At 37.6% G+C, this 27,095-nt stretch overlaps 1 protein-coding gene across 2 annotated transcripts in view; it reads left to right on the top strand.

Annotated features, from left to right (window-relative positions):
- Window positions 1-27,095, top strand: part of ACACA (acetyl-CoA carboxylase alpha) — a 214,492-nt gene that overhangs the window by 95,195 nt on the left and 92,202 nt on the right. Inside the window, exons 29-36 of one of the 2 annotated variants that reach the window (XM_012726260.1) lie at window positions 248-366; window positions 10,311-10,334; window positions 12,796-12,939; window positions 13,725-13,821; window positions 14,809-14,916; window positions 20,062-20,118; window positions 20,351-20,395; window positions 26,528-26,569. In XM_012726260.1, coding sequence (XP_012581714.1) covers window positions 248-366; window positions 10,311-10,334; window positions 12,796-12,939; window positions 13,725-13,821; window positions 14,809-14,916; window positions 20,062-20,118; window positions 20,351-20,395; window positions 26,528-26,569 — 636 coding nt within the window. The remainder of the gene's footprint in view (window positions 1-247; window positions 367-10,310; window positions 10,335-12,795; window positions 12,940-13,724; window positions 13,822-14,808; window positions 14,917-20,061; window positions 20,119-20,350; window positions 20,396-26,527; window positions 26,570-27,095) is intronic. The other variant, XM_012726261.1, reaches the window with a different exon arrangement.

Genomic DNA, 27,095 nt, shown 5'->3' with positions numbered 1-27,095 from the left:
CGAAATACACTGCTGAGGGGAGCAGCGGGCAAGACAGGAGAGGTCTGCTGTGCCATGTGGATCACCTTCGGGGCAGGGGATCGAGCTTGCACTGAAGTGGCTGTGGCTAGCTTACAATGCTGTACTTTAACCCCTGTACCACCAGTGAAGACTCCTTTGCCTCTTTTTAAGATTCTTTTTCCTGGGCTAACCATCTCTCAGTTTTTATTTTTGTGAGTGTATTTATTGAGGTTTACTTTTTAACCAGGTGTATGTTCGAAGGGCTTATATTGCCTATGAACTTAACAGTGTACAACACCGCCAGCTTAAGGACAATACCTGCGTGGTGGAATTCCAGTTCATGCTGCCCACATCTCATCCAAACAGGTAAGTTTGAGCTAGTGTGGGTACCTGAGCCAGCTGGAGCTCTATTAGGAGATTCAGGGGGAATAAGGTGTATGACAGTTCTACTCATTTTTAGCTTAAAGTCTAGAGCAGAAAATAGACCAGTTTAAAGTATGAGCGAAGAACCTCTTGCTGTATCCCTTAATTTTTTGATTTTTGAACATGAAAGATAAAGTATGCTCTAATTAAGATAAAAGTATAGGACTAGTTCATTTATTTTTGCTTTTATTTTCACTGAGCTACTATACTTTTTTTTAGTTGTACTTAAGTCAATAGTTATACAAAAATATCTTGGGTGGAATGATTTTCTATATGTTTGCTGTGTGTTAAGGTTATACCCGAGCCAATTTCTTTATCTCTCTTAATATAGACATCTGAATTTAGCAGGTGAAACTCAGGTTTTTAAAACTCACTCTGAAGCAGCAAACTTAAAATTAAATCAGTTACTTAATTAAGGCATGCCAATCCATTATTCTCCCCTTACTAAAACCTTTAAAATATAAACTGTACATAAGAAAATTTCTTTCAATACAGCTTTAATTTTAACATGAAAATACTTTATTTTATTTACTCATTTTTTAAAAAGTGTTCCGAGGCAGTGAAAACCAAGGAATTCCACCTATACATATGTTCATTCGCTCCTACATTTTCATTCTTTTTAGTAATACCACAGGAAATATAAATACCATAACCAATCTGTCCTGCCCCCTCCATTTCTTCTTTATGGCCTTTGGTTCTTCACTTTGTATTACAAAGTACTGTGTCTTTGGGGATCCTTAGCTATAGACACCAGAAATGGTTTTGTTCTGAATTGCCACTTCACCCAAAGCAATAGAAACCCTTGCTAGAGACAAAGAGGTCTGTGCTGAGACTTTTGGCCACTGGATGCCACTGTTGATCCAGCAGAGGTCAGCAGATGTGCAGAGACTTCTTCAGAAATAGTACCTCTCTTCTTTGTCTCAGAAGATCTTTTCACTTCTCTACCTCAAAAATACCTTATGTCTGGCAGAGAAAAGCATATATCCTTGATTTAGCAAGCATCTCTCAGTACATTTTTGCCTCCATGGATTTCACAATCTCATTTTCCAGAAACGAATGGTTGTCCTTCAGCGAGCGCTGAAGTACTCATAACACACATGGGCTCAGCACTCGGTCTTCTTTCTTTTCCTGCATTCCTTGAATAATTGTATGGAACTACATGCTATACGTAATGCTCTTTGTAATTCTCAGGACATTCTCCTTTCCTTCCTGCTTTCTGCTACCTCTTCCCTTTGGGCAGTGATTTGTAGTCAGGCTGCAGAGCTGCTTCTTGATTCCCTTTCCCCTCATCGCTCCCCTTGTCTTTCTGAATTGCTCTCCCTGTCCTGCTTTTTTATTTGAGGACATGTGTCCAGTATGTAAGGGAGAGTTGGCTGGAAAATGAGAGAAATATTTCTTAATTCCTTTGTTAGGAAATCTTGTGCCCATTTCTATCATAATAGTATGGATGTTGGTTATTCCTGATGTGATTTCAAAACTTGTGTACTTGTCCTTCCAAATATCTGAGGTGTATACACACCTCAGTGGTTGAAATTCAGACTTGGACAAAATTGTAGTGCTGTAGTTTCTCTCAAGTCTCCCTGGGTTGTATGTAGTATTAAATTATAAGTTGATAGATTCCTACTAGCATTATAATTATTTTTGGCATGTATGTAAAGGCAAAGATAAGAAACAGATAAAGAAGAAAAGCTAAAATAATCTTTGAAAATAGAGAAATGTTAAGTGTTTTAATATATTTTAGATCTGATTTCTTTTGTTTAGAAGTATAAAATGTATTATCTGATTTAATCACAATGATATGACTTTAGACTTTATTCATTTATTATATATTTCTTACTTGAATTCAGTTTTATGAGAAATTTTATTTTAAAATGTTTCTGTTCCAAAAAGGAATTTGGACCATATTCTGATATCAGCTGTTGTACTGCTGTTCAGTTCTTACACTAATCAGCTGGTTAGATCAGATACTACAAGTTAAGGGCTCAGTTTTCCACAAAACTGCTATTGTTTCAGATGGGGCCATTAGTGGGGTTCTCAAGCCACCTGCAGTACTGATCAGCTGACTAAAAACTTTGGGATTCCCCAGCCTCTTCTGGTTCAGTAATTTATTAGAACAGTTTACAGAACTCAGGAGATCACTATTTCTGATTTCAGTTTTATGATAAAACTTACCTGTCAGAACCAACCAAATGAAGAACCACACAGAGTACAGTGTGGATACCTTCCTAGGATATCAGCGTGCTTGCCAACAAAGACGTTCCCTTGAGCTTGCGTCCAGTGTTCTTATTAGGGTTTCATCACAAAGGCACAATTGGTTGAATCATACACTATGTGACAAATTCCTCTTGACTTTTTCCTCTCTTGGGGTGGGGGGGTCAATTTAAAGTCCTCAACCCTTTTATCACATGGTTACTTTCTGGTGAGCATCCCGTCTTGAGATCTTTCCAATGCTGGCATATAAACTCAAGGGCTCATGATAATGACGTTCCTACTACTTGAGAAATTCTAAGGATAGTGCCTCCCTTTTCTGGGAACCAAGGGCCAAAGCGCAATTGTATTCTTTGATACAGTAGCTCTGTTCCCCTTAAGAATAGAATTCTAGTATGTCTTCCTTTTAGCTGGTTTTGAGGCAAGTTCCAGCTTTTTCCCTAACCCTAGTACTTTTATGTTTTTTACTCCTAGGAAAATAGGCAATAAGCATATTGTCTCTTTTTCTACAGAAATACAGGGACTTACTTACCAGTGTCCATTCCACTCCTTGAATTGCAAGGGCATAGTTTTTTTATAACCATAGCCATTAATCTATTTCTAGATTAATTATTTTCAGAATAATCTGGGGAGTATTTTGAAAAACATATTGGGGTCCTGACTTCCAAGATTCTGATTCATTTTGGACAAAGTCCAAGGGACTACTTTCTGAAAAAGTTCCTCTGATAATTCTGATCAACATCTATGATAAAAATCACTATAACTAGACCAGTGTTGTAATTTTATGACACTGTAATTTTAAATTTCCTATTGGCCACATTTAAAAGATCACATTTATGAAACATAAAATTAATTTTAATAACATTTTATTTACCCCTTATATCAAAATACTATTCAATAAGTAATGAAAATTATTGAGTTTTCCTCATTTTTCATACTAACTCTTTGAAATTTAGGGTGTAGTTTACACTAAAGCATGTCTCAAAGTAGACTAATCGTATTTTAAGCACTTCATAGCAATTCAATTCTAGGTCAAAAATTAAATTAGGACAATCACAGTCCTTTTTGTATTGTGTTAACAGTAGTACTTCTAGATGGCATTTAAAAAAGGACAACTCTTTTGTTGCTTATTTTTAGTAGCTATAGGAAGTATCTACACCTGGTACTTTATCATGCTACAATATTTTATCCATGCTTTAAAAATTATTCAGTGAAGATAGACATCCGGCATATTTATGTAGATATTTTACTTATCAATGCAAAATGGAATAATGTTGGTTTCCCCACATTGGGGTTGACAAACCAAAAGTCTTGGGGGAAAAAACAAGTACATTCTTTTACTTAGTTTTCTATTTTTCTTTCCTGGTGCTTGGTCTTCACATTTCTAGTCAGGCATTCATTTGAAGTAGACTAAGTTTTCCAAGACCTTAGAAGTGAATATCTTTCTAAGCTGTGACATCAAAGCAAGACTCTTGCTATGTATGAGCTTACCTATTAGAATTTCAGTTTTGCAGTTGGTTGTTGATTGGTAGTTTAGCCTTCATGGGTTGGGACAAAACATGGCTCTGTCTGCAGAGTGTTAACAGCAGGGTGTTTTGTTTTGTTTTTTAGGGACGTTCCTTAGATGCTATTTGGCTTTAAGACCCATGTCCCAATAGCAATTCCCAGCAAATAAATGGGGGCATCTCTAAGAGCACATGGGGGCAATTGTATGTGCTCAGCATATCTGGTAACTTTTTATTTTTACTTGAATTCATCATAGAACATTGTATTGCTTGGCTTTTTTTTACATTTCTCTTTCAATTTTGTTATGGAAAGAACATTTAACATGAGATTTGCCCCTTTAAGTTCTTAATTGTACATTATTGTTGACTTTTAAGCAAAATGTTATACAACATATCTTTAGAGCTTTCAGTTTGCTTGACTAAAACTTTTGCTTGACATTTAATTACTCTACTTCAGTGTAATTTGTTTTTTTCTCAACATATTTTTTTGTAGAAGCAGATGACTGAACAGTTTATTTCTAAATCTTTATGACTTTCTGCATTTTCCTTCATATTGTCTTGATTAAAGACTTCATTTCTTTTCTTTTTTTTTTTTTTTTTTAGATTTATTTGTGCATACAGAACTGGGGTACAGGCCAGAGGCGCAGGGAGGGGGGTGCTAGGATTCACCAGAGACAGAGTGGTGAGCAGAACAGGCAGATCGACAAAGTACACTGCTGAGGGGAGAAGTGGGCGGGTCTGGAGAGGTCTGCTGAGCCATGTGGATCACCTCTGGGTCAGGCAGGGATCGAACTCATGTGGAAGTGGTTTTAGATTCTTAGTGCTGCGTTTTAACCCACTGTGCCACCAGGGAGAGCCCCCATTTTTTTTTTAAATTGTAGTTATAAGCTCTCTTTGTTAAATTCTCTTTACTTGAAAGAGTATTTCTTTACTTGAGAGAGTCTCAGAGATTTTCCTGACTTTAGTAAGAAATCTGTATACATGTGAAGTGTGTGTGGATGAGTGGTGTGTTTTTCTTTCTTTATCTTCTTAGCACTTAATATTTATGTCCTATTGTATCTAAATCTAAATTCTTTTGGCAAGAGGGAATATTTCCTGTTAGGGTTTTTTTTTTTCCCTTTTTAAGGTGACTTAAAGCCAGTTAGCAATTGTTTTTCAACGAGAAAAGCATTATTTTCTTAAATCTTTTTTTTTTTTTCAGTGTAGTCAGGACAGCTGGTTTGCACTCAATGAACATTTTTATTATTATCCTGACTTTTAGGACTTAATTCTCTTGTCTAAGATTCCATCAGCCCAGCTCTTTAATGAGTTCACTCAGTTATTTTACATGGATTAATCCTGCAGCTCAGACCATACCATTTAGCATTCATTCCTTTTTATCTTTCTTCCTGCAGTAAGATTCAGGGTTTACAGTACAAATTGTGTGGGTGTGTGCATGTGTGTGTCTTTTTTTCCCATTCTGAAATCCTAATTTATCACGCACTTGTGCTAGTGATGGACAATCTTTTTATACTGAAGGGTCATCCTGAATATCTTTATTTTTGACAGTTTATAAAATTTTTTGATGTTCAGGATTTCACGTAACTTTAAGCATATTAAGTAACTCAGAATAATTTGGAGACAGTAAGTTCTTCAGTCAGCCTATCTGATCTTATAAAAATAACTACTTATATAACTATATATAAAGTGTGCTATCCTATAAACTCTATGGGATATGCTATGGCTGTGCATCTTATGAACCTCTGAAATTTAAAATGCCAAATAATTTTCATGGGTAGTAAACATTGGTGAACATAGTTAATTTTTTAAAACTTTTAATCTGTGATGCAAATAATCCTCAGAATAATGCAGGAGGTGGAAGTATACTTTTTTGTATGTTTTTGTACATACATAGTGGGTGAGGACCACCTATCTATTAAATGTAAATCACGCCATAGTTAAATAGTTGTGCTGCATTGTACCATCTTTGCTATTTGCTCCTAGTAAATTATTCATTCTGTGTCACAATGTTTTCGTTTACACACTTTTCCTTTTTTCATGTCATATATCCAGAAGAGGTCAGCTGTGTTCTCCCCTGATCATACATGTTTTGGTCATGTCTGAGTTTAGGCTGTTTGGAAATGTTTAGCTCTTGATGGGTGGCCTCTGGACCTTCTTTTTAGGAAGAAGGTTGTGAAGAAGTTTAGAAACCAGAAAGCTTCTATGTGACTAATCAGTAGCCTGCTGCCATTCTTGAGAATTCTGATAATCTTTGCCACCCAAAGATTAGATCCTTCTTTGGGTCTTACTGAGACACTCAAAAGTCATCCAACTTGTTGTATTTTTTTTTTTCCTCCAGTGGGAGCATTTGGTTGTAGTTAGCAGGCCAGAATGAGCTATAAATAAATAAAATCCTACGGTGCTTGCTTGCTTCCTTCACTCAGGTAGTCTTGCTGATAAGATGCAAGCATCTGGCAGAAGAGAAGATTCTCAGCAGGTTTAAGTGCTTACCAAAGTGCTTTCCTGTATCCATGGCTCAGCGTCTAGTCTCTGCTGTGTTATTTTGGCACTCTAGGCTTGTAAGATGGGAGAGTCGAGTTTAAAACTCTCAGTATATCATTAGGGTAGCCCAAGGTCCCTTCTTGTCAAGGAAGTCTAGCTGACTCCGGTGGGGAGGAAAAGCAGAATCCAGGGCACCTGTAAATCCCTGTAGTTTTGTGCTGTGGGTTTGTAGCTAATTATACAGCAGACAACAGTAATGTGCTGTATCTCTGCTGGCATACTTGTTTCAGAAAGAGCAAAATCTTCCAGCAGAGCAAAGAAGGGGCTTTGGAGGGGCTGCAGATGAATGAAGCAATGATCATTTCATTGTAAACTAAACCTCTGCAGTGGAATGGGGGCATCTGAACTGCAAGGAGGTGGTGGGGGAGATGCCAGTAGAAATACATGGTTCGGATGTGTTTTACAGCTCTTGATTTGGATTCTCCTGCAGAAATACAGTCACGCAAGGAGACCACCACTGGTCACAGCCAGTCAAATTGCTCTTTTTCCTATGGTACTGCTGTTAGTAACTGCTAGTAGGTTATTCAGCCGACCTCTTCTGATTTTGCTTTGCTGCCTGATTTCAAAAGATTTGCCCTGTACTGGCTCTCAGTCTCAGCATGATGTAACTACTGCTTGTTTGCATGCAGCCCCATCATTTTCATATAGGGTCTTTTTTTCCCCTTCAAGTTAGAAGGCAAAAGAATCAGAAGCATTTTCATTTGATAAAAGATTTATGCAGGGCTAGCTAGAATCAAGCAAAATGAAATTCAGCTGGAAGGGATAGTAAGAGCCTCAGAGAACTTGTGACTGCCAGAGAAGTCAGTGTTCCTTAAATAAAGCGGGTTCGGCTAGGAGGCAGCAACTCTGACTTTGCATTCATATTGAAGTGGGCTCCCCAGCCATTCTAGGCAGGCAGATCAATAAAATCAGAGGTGACTTAATGCCAAGAACCTCAGAATTCAAAGGGTTTCTCTGTCCTTCTTTAAATTTATTTGATATTGATGTGGCGTGCTAGCCTCAGGAACTAAGATGAGAAAAAGCTTCATCTAGATTCTGTCTATGACAGTGTTGAAAAGTGTCCTCGGGAAGCGCCTGTTTAGTTTGTCAGTTATCACACCTGTAAAATGGAGCCAACTTATTTGCAGAAAAATGATTTTAATATTTATCAAAGCATTGTGAATGAGAACTCATTTTGATAACTGCTTTGAATTGCCTAAATAGAAGATGTCTTATGAGAACTGAACTCACATTCTATTTGTGTATTTGAAATGCAGTTGATTGCCTTATCAGAGATGGAGCAATTTGACTTATTTTTGCATGAGAATTTGCAGTGCAGTAAGGTAGATTCTACTTTATTTTTAGCTACATAAATGGTATATTTGACTTGTATATAATCTCTCCCTCGCTGGTTTATTTTTGTACAGATCATGTATCCAGATAGCTAGGATATTACGGTAGTCATATTGTTAAACTGATCAAGTAGCTCTTACATACGGTAAGAAAATACATAAATGGTCACTGTGGACACGGCTGAGTATTTACCTAGTAATAGTTTATCCTTCCTTCCCTGCTCATCTGTCTCCCTTACAGTCTCGCCGATTCTTATTCTACCAAAGAAAATAAACTGCCTCTACACTTAGCTCTTACATGAGTGATTTGGGGCCATTCCTTCAAAAACTAAAGATGTTGGGAGTTTTTATTCTTACCCCATGCTGTGTAGGTAGTGCACAATTCCCATCACAAAGCAGCAGGGGGCTCCCTATGAGAGCTGGAGAATTGCTGATGGAGAAGGGCTAGCTTTTTATTGGTAGTGTTCTTTTCAATTCAGGCCCTTTTCTACTGAAAACTTGGCCCTTATCCTGTGTATACTCCCTTAGGAATTAGAGTATAGCTAAGAAGCAGTGAGACCATTAGTTTAAGGAATTTGTTAACAGTCAAGGAAGATTATACCAGTTTCTACATTTCAGAAACCTAGATGGATGGAGCCTGAGATTGCTTTGGTTATAGGATTCTTCTTTCTGAACTGAGACTATGTGCCGGTGGCCCCTTTCTTTAGACTCCTTGGTATCTTATGAGGGGAAGACTTTCTTTCCTGTATTCTCATTAGCACCTACAGTTCTTTGCTTAGGTACATCTCACTCTGTTCCAGAATGTTTGCATGGTTTTTGTTTGTTGATGAAGACAAGTGCATTATAACTAAGGGTCTCTTGTAAAATGAAGCCCATTCCCCTGAGTGAGAGACTCAAAGAATCCAAACAGCAAAGACGCATTTTTTTGTACTCTGAGGTTGTTCTTGCTGCCTTATGAATTCACTCTGTGATACAGGTTTGATGCAAAGAGTATTGCTACTCACAAATCACACGAGGTATACAGTTTGTGTGCAGCGATATGTCACAGCATTTTATTTATATGGCCAACTCAGTCTATTCTGCTCCTTTCACTGCCATGGAAAGTGCATCATTTTCCTCCCTCTCTCCTCCTTCCCACATATCATCAGCACCACCCACTATGTTCTGCCCATTAAGTCTCCTGTGTGCCAGAAAACCCCAACAATGATTAAATGCTGATAAAAGAATGTTAGAAGGTTAAGATATCAACCAATCAACCCCTTTACAGTTTTCCTAAATGGTGGGTGGTAAGTATAACTTTGCCCTTTTAACATTGAAAATGCGGGGTTTTTGTTTTGGTTCTCAGTTGAGGAAATAACTGACAATCAGATTTTTTTAAAAAGGATTGGTGGCAAAGACCAAAAGAGAATGCAAGCTTGTCTTGCAGTTTTCCATTCTTATCCTAATCTTTCTTTCCTGATTTTGGCACATTCTCTATAGGAAATTCTAGAGCTAGCCAAATGTATGTAAGGTTTTATTTATGAGAGACCTGGGGTTTTTCAGCTTACAGAAACTTAAAAAAGTCATTATCCTAAACTTGTTTATTTAAAAAGTCTTAATTCTAACAAATCATACCACTCTAATCACAGTATCATTTATCGTTACATTCCTGCTTGACGTTCAGTTTCTCTCGGCTCCTGGAGTGTGGGCTGTCCCTCTTTTTTCAACACCACCACCACTCACTCCACACCCTGTCAATGGGCAGAAAAGTATGGTTAAAAGATTTTTTAAAAGGTAACTGGGAGCCCAGGTTACTGGGAGCTTGTAGGTCCATCACACATCCTAAAAAGCAATTAATGTAGAAGGGAGGGGTTTTGAAACTATCTTCTCCTCTTTGAAACATCTCTTCCCCCGCCCCACATTACACATTGAGTAAAACAGAAATAAGATTTTTTAAGATTCTCAAAGAATCTTGTCAAAAATTGCATTTCATGTTGAAATTTAAGATAATATATCATAGCATAGTACTTAAATAAATTGTCACTACTAGACATTACTTTTTTGTAATAGAGCAATATTAAAATCCATGGTAAATACATTTCGGCTTTTCCCATCAACAGCTGCGGTGGTGAGGTAGGTCAGAAGGCATGCCTCTTTGGAGGCAACCTGGGGGCTGAAGGGTCATGAGCACTTAATTATGTCTGCTGAATGCCAGAGCTGCCGAATTGGAACTTCTCACGACTGGTCTGTATCTGCTCTGACAACTCTTTTATTATGGCTTTCACTAACCTATCAGTAACTAACTGTGGTTGTTTAATTACAGAGGGAACATCCCCACGCTAAACAGGTACCGTATGTTTAGTTTCTTTTTAATTAAAAGTACCCTTTGGTAACTTAGAAGAGTGAAATTGGGGGAAAATTAACACTAGACAAGCTAATGTTATGTTTTGCTATGGAGTCCTGAGCTCCCCATTGGACGTAGAAAATTGTTCTTTCTGTTTGGAAAACATGTCTTCAGCTTTTCTTCAACTATTCAAAAGGCAATACTTGAGAACGCTCACTGTATAATAGGGGAGTTTGTCTACCTGATTTTCAGCTCTGCTGGAAATATTTTCTTTTACTAAGTTCTCTGTCTACATAGTATCCTAAATAATTTGTGGAATTTTTTTCAATTTTTAGTGTCTTTAATTTGCTTTTAGAGGAATACAAATGCAGAATAGCTGACCTCATGTTTTATCAGTTTTTAGCTATTTTCTAAAGTGTTGCCAAGATATGAATGTTAAATTTTATTTTAGACCAATAAAAAATTAACATGGGGAAAGTAGACGTAAGTTTTGATGTGTTTGGCTCTGTGAAGAGGTTTTCAGGCCAATGTAACACAACGAAATATTAGTTTTTTCAGTTCTTCCTGCTTCTGAGCCACGCAAGGCAATACAATGCAAGTTTGAGAGGATGACAATGCTGATGGAATTGAGTCATCAAAAACACTAACACAGTAGTAATAGCTCAGTGGCAAACTCTGTAGATGATCGATTGTACATTGAAAAATTTATAAATTTATTTTGCCCTGCTCCCTTTACATAGTGTTATCAAAACTGACTAAGTGTTTAGAGTTCAGTTTGGATGGCAAGAGGATAGGGAGAGCATTTGTTTATAATCTTCCTGTCGCTCTTGGAGAGTGGGCTGGGTTCACCCTGCCTGCCTGTAGCTGTCCTGGCCCATGAGCAGACTAGTGAGAGAAACTGAATAGTGGGTATTTCCTATGGTTCAGTTGAATGAAAAAGCTTTTTAATCCCATGTTTGGCAGAAACACAGCCTGTTTGCTTTTTCCAAGGGTGTTCCCTTAAATATTATCTGGAGCCTTTTATCTTTCCTAGTCTTATGCCAGGCCAGTAGAGAAGATTTAATGCCTCACAAACTTGCTCCTTTAGTAAACATTACCTGGTAATCTTAGAAAAGAGGGTGACAATAGTATTCTGAGTTCCTATAACTCTGAACCCAGTTTCTAGTGGGCAGCTGTGTAAGACTTGCTTGATATGTGTTTCATTTGTTTGTTTCATCCATAGTATCAGTGGTTTCCTCTCCCACTCTGCCTTTTTCATAATCTTCATTTGCTAACGGAGTAAAAACCAAGAGTGTCAATCTCTATAGTCTGTGTGAGCAGCACTTCCATCCTCTTAAAGTTCCATTGCCTTTTTTAGCAATAGAGGACAGCATGTGCTCGGATCTCAAGTTCACATTGCTGGTTCTCTTCCCCCTGCCGCACGCAGGTGGGATACATTCAGAACAGGTGCCATTGCCTCACTCTGAATTTGCTTCAGATCAGGATGCCAGTAACATGTCAGGCCAGTCCTGGAGACGCCCTTGAATTTGGTCCTTCCCAACAGGCTGTCCTGATGGCTGTGCATTCAGAGCACTATCTAGTATTATTTTATCAGCACATACCACTGAGGTACATCAAGGATTGTACAGACTCATTCCGTGTTTAGAGTGAACAAATCAGTTTGGTTCTCTTTGAGCATCTCCATTTAGCCCCTACTTGTGATGCTTACACATACTTTGAGACCCATGCTCTGCCCTTTGGTATCTTGTGGGGAATCTTTAAGGGCCCTTGATGAACATGTCTTTGCTTTGGCATAGAAGTATTTAAATATAAAAAGGAATTTTTGCAATTTGGGGTTGGAAAAAAACACTTCTTTCAAAAAGGGAAGAGCTATAATCCTAATAACTGCTATTTTAATCAGCCTGTTACAGGAAAAAAAAAACCTTTTAAAATTCCCTTTTATAGACTGCAACTTGTTTCCATATAATAATGTTGTTTATAATGATTTACTAAACCATTGCAAATGACTTAGTTGTTGTTGTACAAGCATATATATCTCTCTGTAAATACTTAATCTATTATAATTCCTAGCGAAAATTGCCTTTAGTGTTGCATATTACAGCTCACTTGGCTTGCTTCCTTTTTTTAAAAGAGGGAAAGGGAAGGAGAGGATGCAGGATGGTTTTTAACCCTTACATACTATCCATTTATTAGACATATCATTGTATTAAAATTTCCATGAAATTGTAAACAGCCCTTTTTTATTTGGGCAAATTGGAGGATAATAAAAATATAATTCGGGCTGGGGAAATGCCAGTGAAAAAGTTAATGAGAATCAAAAAGACAGTCTTTTCCATGGTGGGTGAAAAACCAAATCTGCTCTGCAATCTGACCCTACATTAGTTTATTCCTAGCTCCTTTTATCTATTGTTACTCTCTCAATCCTAGCTCCTAGTCTAATGAACTTTATTGAATTGTCATTTAGAATGTCCTTCTCCTCCAACCTCAACCATTATGGCATGACTCATGTAGCCAGTGTCAGCGATGTGCTGCTGGACAACTCATTTACCCCACCATGCCAGCGAATGGGTGGCATGGTCTCTTTTCGGACTTTTGAAGATTTTGTCAGGTAAGACACAGTGGAATGGTGTCTATACAAGAGGAGGTATGAGCGTTTGTGCTTTGGGGTATCCAGTTTTTGCCAGGTGAATAAAGATCCATAGAATAGCCTTGAGCCAATTAAGAAGATGCAATCCTTACCCATGGTGTACACTCTCAGAGAGGTATATCCTTCCATTCTACCTCTCATTCAGACCCTACAAGCCTCTACTTGTCATATGAGCCTGGTCAGAAAAAAAGAAACAAACAAAAAACATCTTTTCCTTAGGAGCTCACAGAAGAAGCTGTCTGCTCTGTGATGAGTGAAATGTCAGGAGAAATTAAACACAACACTAGAGTGAGCCCCACCAGAGACGATACATCTTTTGATTAAATGCATTCAGCATCTACCTCTTGATGTATACTGATGCATTACCCTAGGGGGAGGGGTAATTACATTGGTCTGTCACTGCTCCAGTCCCAGGCTCTTTCTGTTACTTTAAGACTGATGATGACAGCAGTGCCCATATCTTACATATGGAAAAAAAAAAAGCTTTAGATCATTTTTTTAAAAAAAAGAAAAATATATATATGGTTTATTAAAGTTTAAACAATCCATCCTCCTAATTTTTGCCACTTGCTGAAATTTTGCATGTCACCTCTAGCCACTGGTGAGCCTATTCAGTCGACTATTGAACATGGGCTGGGACATATCATTCTTTCAGAGTGGGCTGGTAATAGCACGGTTAGTTTCCTGCCACTTAGGTTTTCTGCTGCTTGGGTTTTCATGGTGGGTGTTTCTCTGGTGTTTTTCAGGATCTTTGATGAAGTGATGGGTTGCTTCTGTGACTCCCCACCCCAAAGCCCCACATTCCCCGAGGCAGGTCACACATCTCTATATGATGAAGATAAGGTATAGTGTCTCCTTTAGGAGACTGCTTTGTTCTTTCAGACCCTGGATTTGTACTATACACTGTCTGGCTTTGGAACTTGACAGGGAAGAATGCATCTTTTTTTTTTTTCTCCCCCCCCCTTTTAAAATTATATTAGTTTATTTTTACATATTTTTGTGCATTTTTCCATCTCAGAATGCATCTTTTTACCCTAGTCTTATTGTTTAATTTCGTGTAGCTCATCAATGTGATTTTGGAAACAAGTGGAATATAAGTTCTAACCTGAAAAAAAAAAAAACTACTCAGACTCCACAGGGTAGAATGAGCTCAGCTGTATCCACTGCAGCTGCCGTGGGTTTCTAAATATCATTTTAAATTCTTGAAATTTGGTTGCTTTAGTTTTAATTAATGGTGCTTGGTTACTTGCTCAGAGAGGCTATCACATTCTTCATGAAATGGTCATTTTAGATAGCAGAAAGTATAAATTTATTTTAAACTTTATCCTTTTATAAATTCTTTTCATTTCTTAGTATACAAATTGTTCAGTGTTTTGTTTGGTTTTTTCCTCCTACCAGGGTATTTTCCCATGGTTTGATAATTCTGCTGTTTGACAGATTTTTAGAGAATATATTATGTAGGAATATGTTCAGATGGTTTCCTTCACTCACTTTTTCTTCACATTCTGTAAAGAGATATAGCAGATGGCTTTGTTTCCATTTTATTGGTGGAAAAGCTGAGATAATTGGTGTGCATCAGGTTCATGTCAAGATTTGGAGCCACTCCAGCTAACGCCTTTGCTACCTTATTTTGTAAAAGTTTGATGTTCTACTTTGTTTAGTCTTTCTTAGGACTGTTGGGAAGTGGTTTCAATTTGCTATTCCTACATGTGGGCACACCAAAATGTCTAATGAGGGTCACCTCCTTTTCAGGTGTTTTACCAAGTACTTTAACTCTTCTCTGTGCCTGGAGTTGCTGGTCTCATAATTTCTTATGTTCCTGGGTTACAGGTCCCCAGAGATGAACCAATTCACATTCTGAATGTAGCTATCAAGACTGATGGTGATATTGAGGATGATAGGCTGGCAGCCATGTTCAGAGAATTTACCCAGCAAAATGTAAGTCCTCAATTGGGTGGTAAGTGGTGGTAGCCCCTTTGCTGCTGACTACATGTTTTGTCTGTCTATCCATTTACCAGTTGTCACTTGTAAGGCCTATCACTAATAAAGACTCTTTCTTTTGCATAGTTCTGCCTGTAGGGATACAATTCTAAGGTGACTCAATAACACATAATAATTCTTTTTTTTTAAGATGTATTTATTTATGCATACAGAACTGAGGTACAGTCCAGAGGTGCAGGGGCGATGAGAGGATTCACCAGAGACAGAGTGGGGAGCAGAACAGGCAGATCAACGAAGCACTCTGTTGAGGGGAGCAGCGGGTGGCTCAGGAGAGGTCTGCCACTCCATGTGAGTCACCTCCGGGGCAGGGATTGAACTCATGCTGAAGTGGCTTTAGCTTCCTAGTGCTGTGCTTTACCCTGCTGCACCACCAGGGAGGGCCCAAATAAATGTTTTAAGGAAGGGAAGTTGTGTTTCTAAACCTTTCCATTCTTAAACTTACATTCAACCTGAATATTTGTTCTTAGTGGCTAAATTTCATATGTCTGTACCCCAGCTTTCCATAAGTCCCTTTGTGTTCTTCCCACCTCTCCCTTGAAAATATCAGTTATATTTCCATCCTCCTCTCAATGTTGAGTTACTTGGATATCTGAAGTGTCAAATTCCATAGTTTAAATTCCTCTATTCCCCTCCCCAAACAACCTCTCCCAAATAAAACAAAAATAAGAAAACCCAAGTCACCAAACCATTTACCCCCAGTCATTCCGCTGTCACTGACTTCTTTCTTTTTCTTGCTGTTCTTTTTTCTGCCCCTCTATCCAGAGGTACAAATTTTTTTTTTATATGGTTAATTGCCAAAGCCTGTTAGGTTTTTTTTTTCTTTTTTAATCGATTCACATCCTTTCTTTCTCCTTTGCAGTTTTTTTTAATTGCCATTGCCATCTCTCTAGTTTAAACCCTTACTACACACCAAGATGCTGCAACAGGTTTACTTCTGAACTACCTACCTGCTTTCATTCTCCCTCTCCAGACAGATCCCAGTCTGCTCAGCACCATAAAACTAAATGTCCAAAAGGCTTTCTTTTGGGACATTTACTTTTGTGGTCCTGAGCAGAATGGGGTCAATTAAGCTTTTTATGCCACTAGCCTCTGTGGCTGCCATGTACCATTAATGCAGATGGCGCTTGGGAATGTGTGTGCAGGCACAGGTGCTTGATTGTGGACACCTAGAGCATGGGTGTGAGCATACGTAAGTGTGCACACCTGAACCCCGAGATCAGGACTGTAAGGGTGGACTCAGGAGTGGCTGTCAGGAGAACAGCTGTGAGAGGGTGAGTGACTGCAGGAGAAGTGAGATCATGAGAGAACACCAGAGAGAGCCCAGAGAAAGAGCAAATATTCTCAGGGGGTTTAGGGGCTAGGTTGCCTCCCAGCCCCTCTACCTTGCCAGCCTACAGGCTTGCCATAGCACCTTGTTATTTTCCCACTCAAAAATGAGTCTTTCATCCTTCAGGGTATCTACCTCCTTACCTTAATATTTAGCATCAAGGTGCTACACTCTAGAAATGAGGCCTAGCAATCTAGCTTTCACTGCTCTGTAAAACGACCCAAATCTCGTCTCATCCCTTTTGTCTCTTCTGCTCTCCCTTGCTGGAGTTTTCCTTCCCCTTCTTCTTCTCTCCCTTCATTCCTTCCTTTCCTGAATCCTGCTTATTTTAAGAACTATCTCAAATTTCACCTCTTTTATAATAAGGATTTTCCTTAGTAGTTCTAACTATAATGTATCCTTTTCCTTTGAATTTCTAATCAGTAAACTGTAATTATTAGCAATAGAAATATTTTTTACTTATAAAAAGCTTGCATGTAAATTTTTTTTATGTGCAACCCATGATCCCATGGGGTTAGCCAGGAATTATTCCAATTGTACATGTGTGAAAAAGCTCAAACTCAGAGAGCTTAAGGCCCTCTGATCGTCAACTGGTAGTAATGGTACAAAGACTAGAATTGAAAGTTTTGCTAAGCTCTAGGGAGCACAGATCTAGGTGTTTCAGTAAATTACACATTCATAGCCCCGAAGATGCTTATAATGTAGTTTGGGGTACTGGTGGACATGCCCAAAATCATAACCTGCTGTTATGTTTCATCATGATAGATGATAGATACCAAAGTGCCTGTCTTCAACTAGCCTTAATGACAAGACCAAAGTTTTTTCTCTGAAGGAAAAACACCTGCCTCTAGTGCTGGTTATAGAGACAAAGCTTTTTTTAAAAAAAATTAATTCAGAAGAATATATAATTATTGCCATAGGCATTCATATCATATAGTGCTAATGGTACTCAGGAAAAATTTGAAACTTGGTAGTGAGTGTATTTACTCCATGGTGCTCTCATAGCACATAAACTGACTGCAGGATTGCAGTAGCCAACATGAGGAAAGGCAGCTCAAGAAAAGTGAAAGGAGGAGTGCCTTCCCTGAGAATTTCTCTTTAGAAATTTACTTTCCTTTTGGCACTTGAATAGTGGCTTTATCAGATGACCCTGAGACCAGTGACCTTGGAAACCTTAGAGGGAATCCTAATGTGTTGACTGCTGCTGCTGCTTCATGAACTCTATGAATGCTTATTCCTAGGTTTCAAGACCCTTATTGCCTGTACTTGATTATTTTCACATTAACTTTAGGTTTTTTATTACCTTCAGATCTAAGTAGTATATGTCATTACATGTAGGTTTAAAGAGGCAGTTTCCTCATTTTTACTACATATGTTTGTTAACATTATTTGGCAAAAGAATGAATTTTTTTCTTTACTGGACTTGTAAACTGAGGCACAGAGAAACCCTAAGGCTGTTCAGAAGTGTGAGGGTAGGTGGATGTCAACATTCTAGGAACAGAGAAGCCATTAACTGCATCAGGTGATGTGGTTATCCAGAGTATTTGGCATTTTCACCTTGTTATGTGTGTGTGTGTGTGTGTGTATGTGTGTGTGTGTGTGTGTATAAAAGAAAAGGAAGGAAAAGCAATTTTAAAAAAGAAGCTGAAGTGATAACTAGTTTTGTTTTTCACTTTGTGATCATGCTTCTAGCAGTTAAGAACAGTTTTTTGTTTTTTTTTTTTAAAGCACACATTAAACTATCAAATAGGTTGGTCCAAATTGTCCAAATAATCTTCTAGTCCCAGCATGTCTTTTTTTCTCTCATAGAAATTAGGATCATATATTTGTAAATGACTTGTGGAGGAGATTGAAGCAGTCAGTGTAAATGGAGTTTCTCCAGGTGCTGACGCCTAATCGCTGGGTAATAGCTGTGGACTTGCTGTGAGACCCGCATTATTACAATGTAATCAGAATCCTGTTGCTCTGCTGTTATTGTCAGCCACTTGTGGAATTTTAAAAGCAATAACAATTTTGATTTTAAATCATGGCATTATTAAAGTTATTTTCTTCCCTTGCCAGAACATAGCTATTGATGCTTGTCTTTGAAGGACTTGGCTGTAGTGGAATTCTTTGTTGTTGTCAGAAGAAATGTTTCTGTACCTGGGTACAATGAGAGACTGAGAACTAACACTACCCCACCCCACCCCTTTCTTCCAACAGAGATTTTTCCTATTGTGATATTAGTACTTTGGCTATTTATACTAATGGATATGATATCAATATAGGTCATTTTTAAGTGCGCTGAAACCAAAATTGATTTACATTTGATCTGGGGCTTCCAGGTATCTTTTGCTTATGCTGTTGTGTATGACTGCTGATGCTGCTAAGCAGTGCCGTGGTGGAAATGAAGAAATCTGAAAAATGGCGAGAATACATTTGTTTTTAAGGGAGACTAATTTGGACTTAAAATTTTTAAATATATAATGCTGTAAAGGTTAAGAATTGGCTTATAGGTATCTCTTGGTTCAAATTATAGCAAGGAATGTGGTCAAACTAAATTCTAGGATCTAGATTGTAAAAGTCCACAATTTGTTTCTCCTTGTGTTAATTATATTTTCTCTGGACATCAACTGGTGGATTTGCCTTTCTACTCAATGTCATGTAGCCCCATTTTGTTAGAGATCTTCAAAAGCATGTGTTTTAGACAGCTAATTAGTTTATTTCTTTCTCTCTCTCTTTTGAGATAAGTGAGCAGTACAAGATAGAGGGAGCTTAGACCCAAAGGCCTAAGACTAGGCTGTTTTGAGGCTGCTGTTTTCTGTTGACTTTTAATATCCTGCTCACCTATGCCAAGTGATGATATTAATAATCAACAACTTTAAAAGTCTGTTAAGTGGCCCTCCCTGGTGGCGCAGCAGGTTAAAGCACTGCACTAAGAAGCTAAAGCCACTTCCTCATGAGTTTGATTCCCGCCTGCCCCGGAGGTGACCACATGGCGTGGCAGACCTCTCCTGACCCGCCCGCTGCTCCCCTCAGCAGTGTACTTCATTGATCTGCCTGTTCTGCTCCCCACTCTGTCCAAGGTGAATCCTCTCACCCTCCGCATCTCTGGCCTGTACCCCAGTTCTGTATGAATAAATAAATAAATCTTTAAAAAAAAAAATTAAAAAAAAAAGTCTGTTAAGCATTGCTTTTGACAATTTTTAAACAATCTGTTTTAAAAATACCTTTATGTAAAGCAAGGGAGGAATGATACACAAGAGCTGATATGGTCAACAGTTGTCAGACTGAATTCTGTGAATGCTGTATCTGACACTTATAGTTGTAATCTAAACAACAACTTGGGATCTGAGTTTTCTGTTTTATTGGAATTTCTTCTTTTCCCTCTACTTGGCTTTATTTAGCTTCTATTAACAGTATTATTCCGCACATTTGAATACATACCTATCAGTATAATTTCTATAAGCAGAAATTATATTAAGATTTATTTTGATGTAAATCGGCCCTTCCTTAGGGCTTTTGATGACCTCCTCTGACCCTTTCTCTTTCCTCATTTTTCTCTTTCAATTCTGTCTATACCAATATAACCTATTTCACAGGACATAGTCCCAGATGCCAAGTTGAAATATATTTATTTGTAAGTTAGAAGGCACTGAACCAAGGTACAGATAGGCAAAAAGGGTGCTTAGCCCAATTATGAAGACTGAGTGGGGTAAAATTTAGGATGCATGGAGAACGCCTCTATCTTCTGTTTTTTACATGTTTGTTTCTAGAAAGCTACCCTGGTTGAACATGGGATAAGGCGCCTTACTTTCCTGGTGGCACAAAAGGTATGTGAATTATACTGTCTAATGTTTCTGAATGCTGCTGTTAGAAACTTCTAAAACTAAAAAATGAAGTTATAATCATATGTTTATTTGTAGAATTTGATCAGAGAAATAACTGTTTTTTCTATAAATTAAAGAAAACATTAGTTTAATTCATCACTTTTTACTCATTTTGTTTTTAATTTTCATACTAATTGCCAGCTTCTGCTTCTCCTTCCTTTCTTTCATTTGAAAGGATTTCAGAAAACAGGTCAACTGTGAGGTGGATCAGAGATTTCATGTAAGTAAAAGGAACTGTAATGAAAGATTATTATTGTTTTATTTGTTTGCCATTGATTATTTATTTAATTTTGTGATTGATTATTTAAACACTGAATATGTGTGGGTTCTTTAGAAGGACTGGCTTGATGCCCAGTCCCTCTTCATTTAGGAACTATTACAAAGGATAATCAATTCTTTATAGTGTTCAAGTTAAAAGGCTTTTTTACCCTATAATGAAGTCTCAGTTCCTCTCTGAGAAATAGTTAAGAATGAGCATATGCATTTATCTAGATAAATAAGGTAGAAACAGGAGCTAACTAGTAATTTTTCTGTGCACAGAGTGAATCAATAATGAGGAACTGCCTTTTACACTTTAGAGTATCTGTTTCTACTAAGGAGGCATTCAGGTTCAAAACTGAGAATTGTCAGTTTTGAAAAATGATCATTTATTAATTTAAATACCTACACAGAGTTTGTCTTATATTAATTCTAGAACAAGAGATAAATTAAAATTAAGCGTTAAATTGCTTGTTTTCCCATTAACTGAATTAACCATTAACATTTATGAGGTTAAAATTTTTATGGAAAATAAGTTAATAACCTGGCATCTGAACTTTGGTATACTGAAAGGCTCAGACCTAGTCTGATGATTGCAATAAGGCCAGAAATCCAATTTGAGATCAGAAGATCATTCTCTAGAATGACTGGTTATAGTAAAAGTATTTCTTTAAAAATTGATCCTAATGTCTCTAAAGTGAGAGTCCAGTGGCTGTTAGGAAGTCTTAGCTTTCCTGATAAGAATTGTATTTTATATTGTTTTGTTTTAACAATTAAGATAATTATATTAGTTTTCAAGCCCTGTCATTTGTAATAATGAAGAAAACATTTGGGATTCTGGAAAGGACTTCCTAAACTCAAGGACCAATGTGTGATTGCTTTTGTTGCCCTTTTATTTATTAGGTCTCTAGTACCTGACATTGTGTTTTCCTTCTCACCTTGTTGGTTTAGTCTATAGAGAAGCAAGAGCCTACCCTGCAATCCAAAGAACTGGAGTTTTCTGAAATGCTTTAGGAAATGTTGTGGACTGTGTGACTCCCTTGTGTTATTGATGTCAAGAAATCAAGCAAAGTGCAGATACATATCAATCAACTTCAGATAGGAAACTAGAGGCAGTGGAGTAGTATGAGGAGCTTAAAGAGAACCCTAGGGCTTTAGGGGAAAAAATCAGGAGCTTAAAGAATAAAATTGATACATGGTGATAGACTATGAGAGCCCATGAATAAATACTAGGGCTGGTAGATGCTGATCAGAATAAGGTAGACATGCCAGAAGCAGGCCCTGGATTTAGAAGAGTATTGGGCTAGATTCTTAAGCATTAATGTGATTTTTCTTTCTTCACTGACTTTGGAATAATGTATTATTCTAGGGAATAATATTGAATTTGTCGCATTGTTTTTCCTGATTGTTCACATGGAGTCTTCAGGAGTTCATTCAGCACACTGACTCATTCCTATGAGAAACATTCCTTGATAAAACACTCCACTAAATTTTGAATGTTTCACACATACAGAAATAAAAACCTCTCTCTTATCTCAGAATCATTGTCATGTCCTAGGGTTTATTTATAACTTTCAAATGTTTCTTTTCCCTGTTACTCTAATATTTCTGGTTTTAGACTTAACAGGGACATGGGTAAACAAAATCTGACAGGAAATGAGTCTTCTTCAGAAATCATTGTCCAGTTCCTATTTATAGTGGCACCAAGTAGAAAATCAGTTGAATTACCATGTGACTTGATATGAGTTAGGAAAGGTTTCTTCAGGGTGTAGAAAACATTAAGATTTTAAAGCATTAATGTGTAGATCGGATTTGCTCTGAAAAACTGAATGACAGAGGAGTTGGGGTGTTCTGGTGTCAGGCCATTTAGAAATGATTAGTAGTTACACAGTGGGTAAGGGCAGCTATTACTGAACTATAACCATGCTCTGCGATTGCCAGGAAGCCTTGGCAGGAGTTGTACAAATCCGGGGCTCACTGTCATGGCGCTGCAGCAAGTTCCTCTGCTGGTGGTAGCTTGCCATTCATGAAGGATGCTTAGCCTCTGTCATGTCGTGTGACGTGTGCTTGCCCCATAGTTAGTGTAGTGTGAAAAAGAGGAAGCTTTCTGGGAGTGTTAGAGATGAATCCCTTGATCTCTCTGGCTTCTTGGTAATCCACTGTGATGTATGCAGCCTCCCCTGTTCTCCCCTGTGAAATCCCTATATTATTGAATGGAAGAGAGAATGTGAACATGACGGGGCAGGAGAGGAGGAAGGTTACCTAGTCTGGTTCAAGAACAGCATTATCCGGTGTGGGGGAAGCTGCTGTGCTATTGCATTGTCTACTCTCAGGCTGCTTCAGACCAGAGTGAGGCAAATGAGGGCCAGACTAGAGTTTCCTAGCGAGCGTGTATATTGTGAGTGTTTATTCAGATGCCAGTGTATGCTTTTCCAAAGCATCGTCATTTAATCACTACGGTCCCCAGATAGCTGTCCAGTGTAACGTCTTGAATACATGGAGACTCTTCTGAGCTGGCGATAGTCATCAGCATTAAGGAGTCTGGTGTTGAGTCTGTTTCCATAACCATCTAATTAAATCATGTGCCCGTAACGGGGCTTGCATAACTGCTTAGCATTGGTATTTAAACAGAAAATTTGAGAACAAATAAGTCAATTCCTGTAAATATCACTTTTATGTTAAAAAAAATAGTGAAATCTTGAAAGCAGAAGACTGAATTTCTGCAGCCCTAAAAGCTGCAGCTGTTTTTATGAAGTGTTAAGTCTGTTCAGTCCACTCACATTTTAGATTACGAAAAGTGCAGCAGAAGCGCTGCTGAATTGAGATATAAGTATTATATATACTTTTTGAAGCTTTCCACTTTTTTTTCAAAAAAATTTATTAAGGATAACAAAATGAGGGTTTTCAGGGTTTCTTTTTTATCCTTTGTGACATATCAAGAACATCAGGTGTAAAACTGTGGTTAAGATTCTAAAGCAGTTTTTCAGCTGTTAAGTTTCCTTTGTTTCCTAGCTATAAGATTTTTAAAGTTATGTAATAAATCACAGAGGAGGTAGTTGCTTTATTGATTAAACAGCAGCTACTCCCATATTAAAATTAAATTTTGGATTATCTGGACTTGAAGGAGGAGCCCACTATCAAAAGTAGTTCATTTATTTAAAAAAATTAGCAATATGTCAATTATACATCTCAATAAAGCTGGAAAAAATTGGTAGTTCTTTTTGCTAGTGGATCAACTATTAGCTTTTCAGAAGGTTTGGATTTTTGTTTTAATTACAGTCTATATAATTAGTTCTCAGCATGTTGAGGTAAAAGAGAATTGCACCAGCAAGCTTCCAATTTCTTCATCTCATTAGGTTTTTAACACGATTATTAGTATCATAATCAGCTATGATGTTTTCTGTTGCAGGTTTTCACATTCTCTGATTTGCAGGGTGTCTTGATTGGCTAATTTAGGCAAATTATTTTGATTGTCTTGATGATGGTTGGTTGATTAGAACACAGCAGGGGTATAATTTCTTCCTGAGAAATGTTACATTCTTTTGTTTTTGGGTACCAGAATGCTAAGAGGGATTTTCTTTGTGTACATTCAATTATGATATTTGCCCATAACACTAGTAGAATGCCTGGAAAGCAATTACATTAGTGATGGAGTAAGCACGAATGCTGTTAGTAGAAAAACTGACAGTATGTGGATGAGGTAGGATGAAGGAATTGACTAAAAGTATAGGATTAAACTTTTTAGTTTCTTCTTTTTTGTGTTTCTGTGAATTTTGAATGGCAAAAAGGTGAATTTCTTTAAGTCTTCAGACTTCCATATCTCCCAAAGATTTATCATTAATCCTGCTTTCTCACTGCACAGAAGTTCTTGACCTCTCCTGTTCTGAGTGCTTCATACTGAAATTGAGCACTTTAGTTGATTTAAGCTAAAAATTTACTGAGTTAAAAAAAAAGTTTGCTAACATCACATCATAACACCTTTTTTTAGCTAACATTAATGAAGTGGTTTTTCTGATTGGTGTTTTTTGTCCACCTCTTCCAAGAATAAGTTTCTTTCATTATTCTAGTAAAGGTGTAAAAGTATTTCCATTCAAATTGTTTGCTTGTTATGCCCCTTAGCTACTACAAATTTTCTTATTGGTTTAGTGGTAAAGAAGGCATTTTTTGGTTGTTATTTTTAGGTTTTGGAAGGAAATGATTTTGATCCTGCAACTGTATACACTTGAATTAATGTGTGCTAAATAACAACTTGGTTAATTAATTGTTGTGGGATAATAAAAGAGTGTTATTTAAAAGATTGTATTATCACTTTGCTTAGTTTTTCTTTCAGAAGTTCCATGGAAGGATTTTACCACTCTTCCCTTTTTGACTTGTGTTACTTTCAGCTAATGCTCTGAAAGCCCTTACTCTCAAGAATAAAACCCAAACTAGACTATATAAAGCCATGAGCATGAAATCTACTGACAACTCAGCTCAACATTTTCCTGCTTCCCCTTGAAGTCATCCCCATGTTCTTCACTATCATTCAGGGGAATTAGAGAATTATTTAGAATAGAAACATCACTGAGCAGTCGTGTGGTGTAAAGTCTGCTTTCAAAGGGCTTTTTAAAGACCCATGCCAGGACAGCGGGCTTCCCAGCTTGCTAAACAAGCTCCTTAGAAACCTGTTAAACACAGTTGTACAGTTGTGCCACAGAAAACATAAAAAGATTCATTAACCTGAAAACTTGAGGGAGAGTGAGGGAAGGAAGACAACACCTTGGGGAAAGTAATTGGGAAATTCTCAGTAAATTTGAGAACCCCAGTTTTTTTAGGGTGTTTGCCTTTTTTTTAATTTTCTTTTTTGCCTTTTTTCTTTAAAGTCTTTATTCCTGTCTTCTGCCCTCTAAATAAGGGAAATCCTCTAAATAAGAAATTTGGATTTTAACAAGAGTAGAAAGATGGTATCCTACACTGGGAAGGTAGAGTAGGAGAGAGGCAAAAGGGCGTGGGCTCTGATATCAGAGGGGCCCCGGTTCATATTCGGGCTCTGTGATCCTTGGGAGGGTTATCGCTTAGACAGGCTTCTTCAACTGCATGATGGGGTCAGGTCACAGTATCTACCTTGAGAGGTGTGGAGAGCAACACATGGACAAGATGTGTGAGCACCTGCCACCTGCAGGCTTTCGGTTTGTGTTTCCTTCATGTTTCTGAAGCTTATGGAGGGCGATTTAGGCAGCAAGTCTTGGTCTCTCTGCCTTGAACCAGTAAGTGTTTGATTATATTGTACTCATAATGAAGAAGATGCCTAATGAAACCTCCCATAGAGGCAAATAGTAATGACTTGATTCCAGCACTGCCAGTAGAGCTTCCCATCCGAGAAACAGGGGTATTTGGTGTTAATAAGTTAAATTTCAGAAACTAATGGACTCTGCTAATTGAATTCATCTTTGTTAATTAATAAGGTTCTAGTAAATTGGTTGCTTTCTTGTGTAATGCCCTGCAAAAGAGCAGTAAGACCTAATGATTACAAGTTCATACTTCCGTCCTATTCTTTCCTTTACATAGAGTGGTAGTAGTGACCAGTTATCTCCTTGTGTTTTTCTTTGTCTTGAGATGTTATTGTTTTTCAGACCCTTGAAATTATTGACTTGAAAGTGGATGTGGAAAAAACATGGATTGGGGATTCTAGGCTGTCTGGCTAGTTTACATTTTAAGAGTTTCTTAAGGAGAAACTTGGGAAATCAGTCAGTAACTACTATTGTAATGGCTGCAGCATAGGGTATATTGGTTTTATTTGCTAGGTTGTGGCAAGCGCAACATCCAGGAGGATTTTTTTTTAAAGTTGGTTGGTGAAAAATACTATTTTTTCCCCTTAGGGAACGGGTGGCTATTGAAGTTAGGCTAATAGTGTGGTGATTCTCAAATTTGGAAGTAGGGTCAAAGTGATGGTTACCCAGAGGATCATTCCTATTCCCTGGGCTAAACTTAGGTAAGGAACGTGCTTTCTAGGAAACTGTCTTCTAGATGCTTGACTGTTTCTGTACTATGTGTTTATCCCCAAAGAGCCGTATCTGTGAAGGACTGACACATTTTCCCATCTTCTTTAACACAGAGAGAATTCCCTAAGTTTTTCACATTCCGAGCAAGGGATAAGGTAAGAAGTGATTCATTCCCTCTTTTATTTAAAAAAAAAATTTTTTTTCCTTAAACGCCTATGAGTAGCTTATCTTTACCATCTATTCTTCTGGCCATTTTTTTCTCCAATGGAACTTGTGCTTCCCTTTGTCTTACATGTTTCTTAGAACTGAAGAAGACTCCCTTCTAAAAAAATTTGGTTTAGGAAACAATCAAATATATTTCCCTATCCAAAGTGATAACTTTTAAAATCATCCCTATGCATTAAGACAGCCCTGTGATGCGATAGTAAAGGACTTCTACACATAGTAGGATCACTTTTGTCACCTGCAGACAGTCCATTTACACTCAGGTCTGTTTATGTGCATTTAATTCTCAATTTTAAAATATAAATTTCAGGCCATGTTGGAATCTTCCTGTTAGCAGCTATTCTTTTGTCACATTCAATTGACCTATACTCTGGAAAAAGATTTTAATTCCAGCAGTACATACAGTAATTGTACTGATACTTTTTTTTTTTTTTTTTTTTTTTTTTTAGAAGACGG

The sequence above is a fragment of the Condylura cristata genome, unplaced genomic scaffold (assembly GCF_000260355.1).
Source record: "Condylura cristata isolate star-nosed mole 26May11 unplaced genomic scaffold, ConCri1.0 scaffold00017, whole genome shotgun sequence".
NCBI classification, from domain to species: Eukaryota; Metazoa; Chordata; class Mammalia; order Eulipotyphla; family Talpidae; genus Condylura; species Condylura cristata.
The sequence above is the reverse complement of the archived record's forward strand: the minus strand, read 5'-3'. Positions and strand labels throughout refer to the sequence as shown.